Source organism: Colobus angolensis, unplaced genomic scaffold, assembly GCF_000951035.1.
Source record: "Colobus angolensis palliatus isolate OR3802 unplaced genomic scaffold, Cang.pa_1.0 Scaffold474, whole genome shotgun sequence".
In the NCBI taxonomy this organism is placed as follows: domain Eukaryota; kingdom Metazoa; phylum Chordata; class Mammalia; order Primates; family Cercopithecidae; genus Colobus; species Colobus angolensis.
In genome coordinates this window covers 382453-384337 of record NW_012118199.1, presented here as the reverse complement: position 1 = coordinate 384337, position 1885 = coordinate 382453, and the positions used below count along the sequence as shown (strand labels likewise).

Here is a 1885-nt window from a genome sequence, read left to right as displayed (position 1 = left end):
CCTCAGTTGAAAATGCAGAAATCACCGGTCTTCTGTGTCCTTTGCGCTGGGAGTTGGAGACTGGAGCTGTTCCTATTCAGCCATCTTGCTCCGCCCCTTATACTCAAATTTAAATGAGAATTTAGCAGGGTATAAAATTCTAGGTTCCTTCAACACATCGAAACTTACTTTCTTGTCTTCTTATGTCTTGCTGCTGCAAGTTCCAAGTATCTGTGATACGTGTTCATTTATAAGCAGTCTGGATTTTTTTTCCAGAAAACTTAGAATTTTATCTTCAAGATTCTCAAATTTTACAAAATATATTAAAGTGTAGGGCTCTTTATTTTCTCTCTTGTTTGGCCTTTATGAGACAGCTCTCACCTCCTGCCCCTCAGGAAACCTCCAACACCTTTCTCCGGGCATTTTCCTTTTCTGGGCCGGGTATGTGACACCCCTGTTGTCAGTGTGGCACCCATGGGTGGCAGGTGGCATGGGGCACGCTTGGCTGTTACAGCCATGGACCTGACCAACACTAAGGACACTGGTGCCTCCCTGCCCCCTGGCTCGCCGTGAGGAGTGTACCACAGGGGTGTGCCCAGGACACTGTTTAGAGAAGAGTAAAAGCGAAGCTCTCCCTGAGCCTATCTCCGGTCTGAGGTCACCCCTCCCACTCCTGGCTGTGTTTCCTCCCACACTGGGGTCCCACCTTTTCTCTGCCCTAGGATTTTTTGCAGTCTGTGGAGTCAGGTTTTCGGGTCCGTCAAGCTCCCTCTGAGCCCTCTTTTGCAGCCCCGCCAGCCTGGGGTTTGTGGAGAGAGAGGTGCCCCTTGCCGCCTGAGCGGGTCCTCTGGAATGAGCAGGTGGAGGAGACTTCTTTCCCACGCTGATTTCATCCCTTTTGTCTTCTCTGCAGTCAGACTGGTTCTTCAGTGACGAAGAGGACAAGGGAGAGAGAGTAAGTGATGCCGTGGGCCAGGCTGGTATGGGGGCTTGTCTGGAGTAAGCCCCAGTCCTTGGGAGTGGGGCAGGCAGTGAGACTTAAGCCGGAGAAGGTGCCTGTCCTTGAGGCTTCCCCAGTCTGATGGAGCAAACACAGATCCTCTCCTCATGAGCCCATAGACTGATAGAGAGGCACAAAGCTTGCCTTCAGGAGTCCCCAGTCTAACTGGGGGAGATGCAGACCTTGCTCAGAGGGAACCCAGTTCAGGTGTAAAGGCAGTTCCCGCCCTCCAGTCTACCAGGAAGGACATAGGTTGGAGGAGTTCCAGTCTGGTATGGGAGACACAGCTCCTACCCCCAGCTGAAGGGGCCACTCTGGCCTTCATAGTTCCGAGGTATTGAGGAAGGCACAGAACTGTCTAATAGGGGACATGTAGGAATCATCCTTGAGAGCACCCGGCTGATAAGGGAGACGGTCCCTGCCCCAGTGAGTCTGGTCTGATGGAGGAGACACGGGCTCTGTCATCAGGGCACTCCCCTCTGGGTGCATGATCCCAGGGCATGCCAGCTGACCCCTCCTCCTGTTCGCAGACCCCTGTGGGCGACAAGGAGCCTCAGGCAGTGCCCAACATTGAGTACCTCCTGCCCAACATTGGCAGGACAGTTGCCCCCTGGCGACCCGGGGTCAGGTGAGCGCAGGGGCCTGGGAGTGGGGAGGCGGGGGGTGGACACTACATTCCTGCGGGCCCCAGATGCCTGGCCAGATGCCCAGCTTCCCTGCGCCACCCCAGCGCCCCCCCCCGCCAGCCACCATGGAGATGGAGCTGTTGGGGGCCTTCTCCCTCCCTGGGGAAGTCCAGCTCGCCCCGTGCCTGCCTGCTGTCTGCGCAGCTACCCCGCCCTGGGCAGGGTCGGAACTTTGTTCACCCTCTCTCACTGGTTTCTTTCCTCAGCCTTTAATTTCTCA

General features: G+C 55.6%; 1 protein-coding gene across 1 annotated transcript in view; it reads left to right on the top strand.

The window, feature by feature from the left end:
• Window positions 1-1885, top strand: part of LOC105523785 (rho GTPase-activating protein 23-like) — a 31618-nt gene that overhangs the window by 27270 nt on the left and 2463 nt on the right. Inside the window, 2 exon segments of the mRNA XM_011958772.1 lie at window positions 893-934; window positions 1510-1607. Of these exon segments, the coding sequence (XP_011814162.1) occupies window positions 893-934; window positions 1510-1607 (140 nt within the window).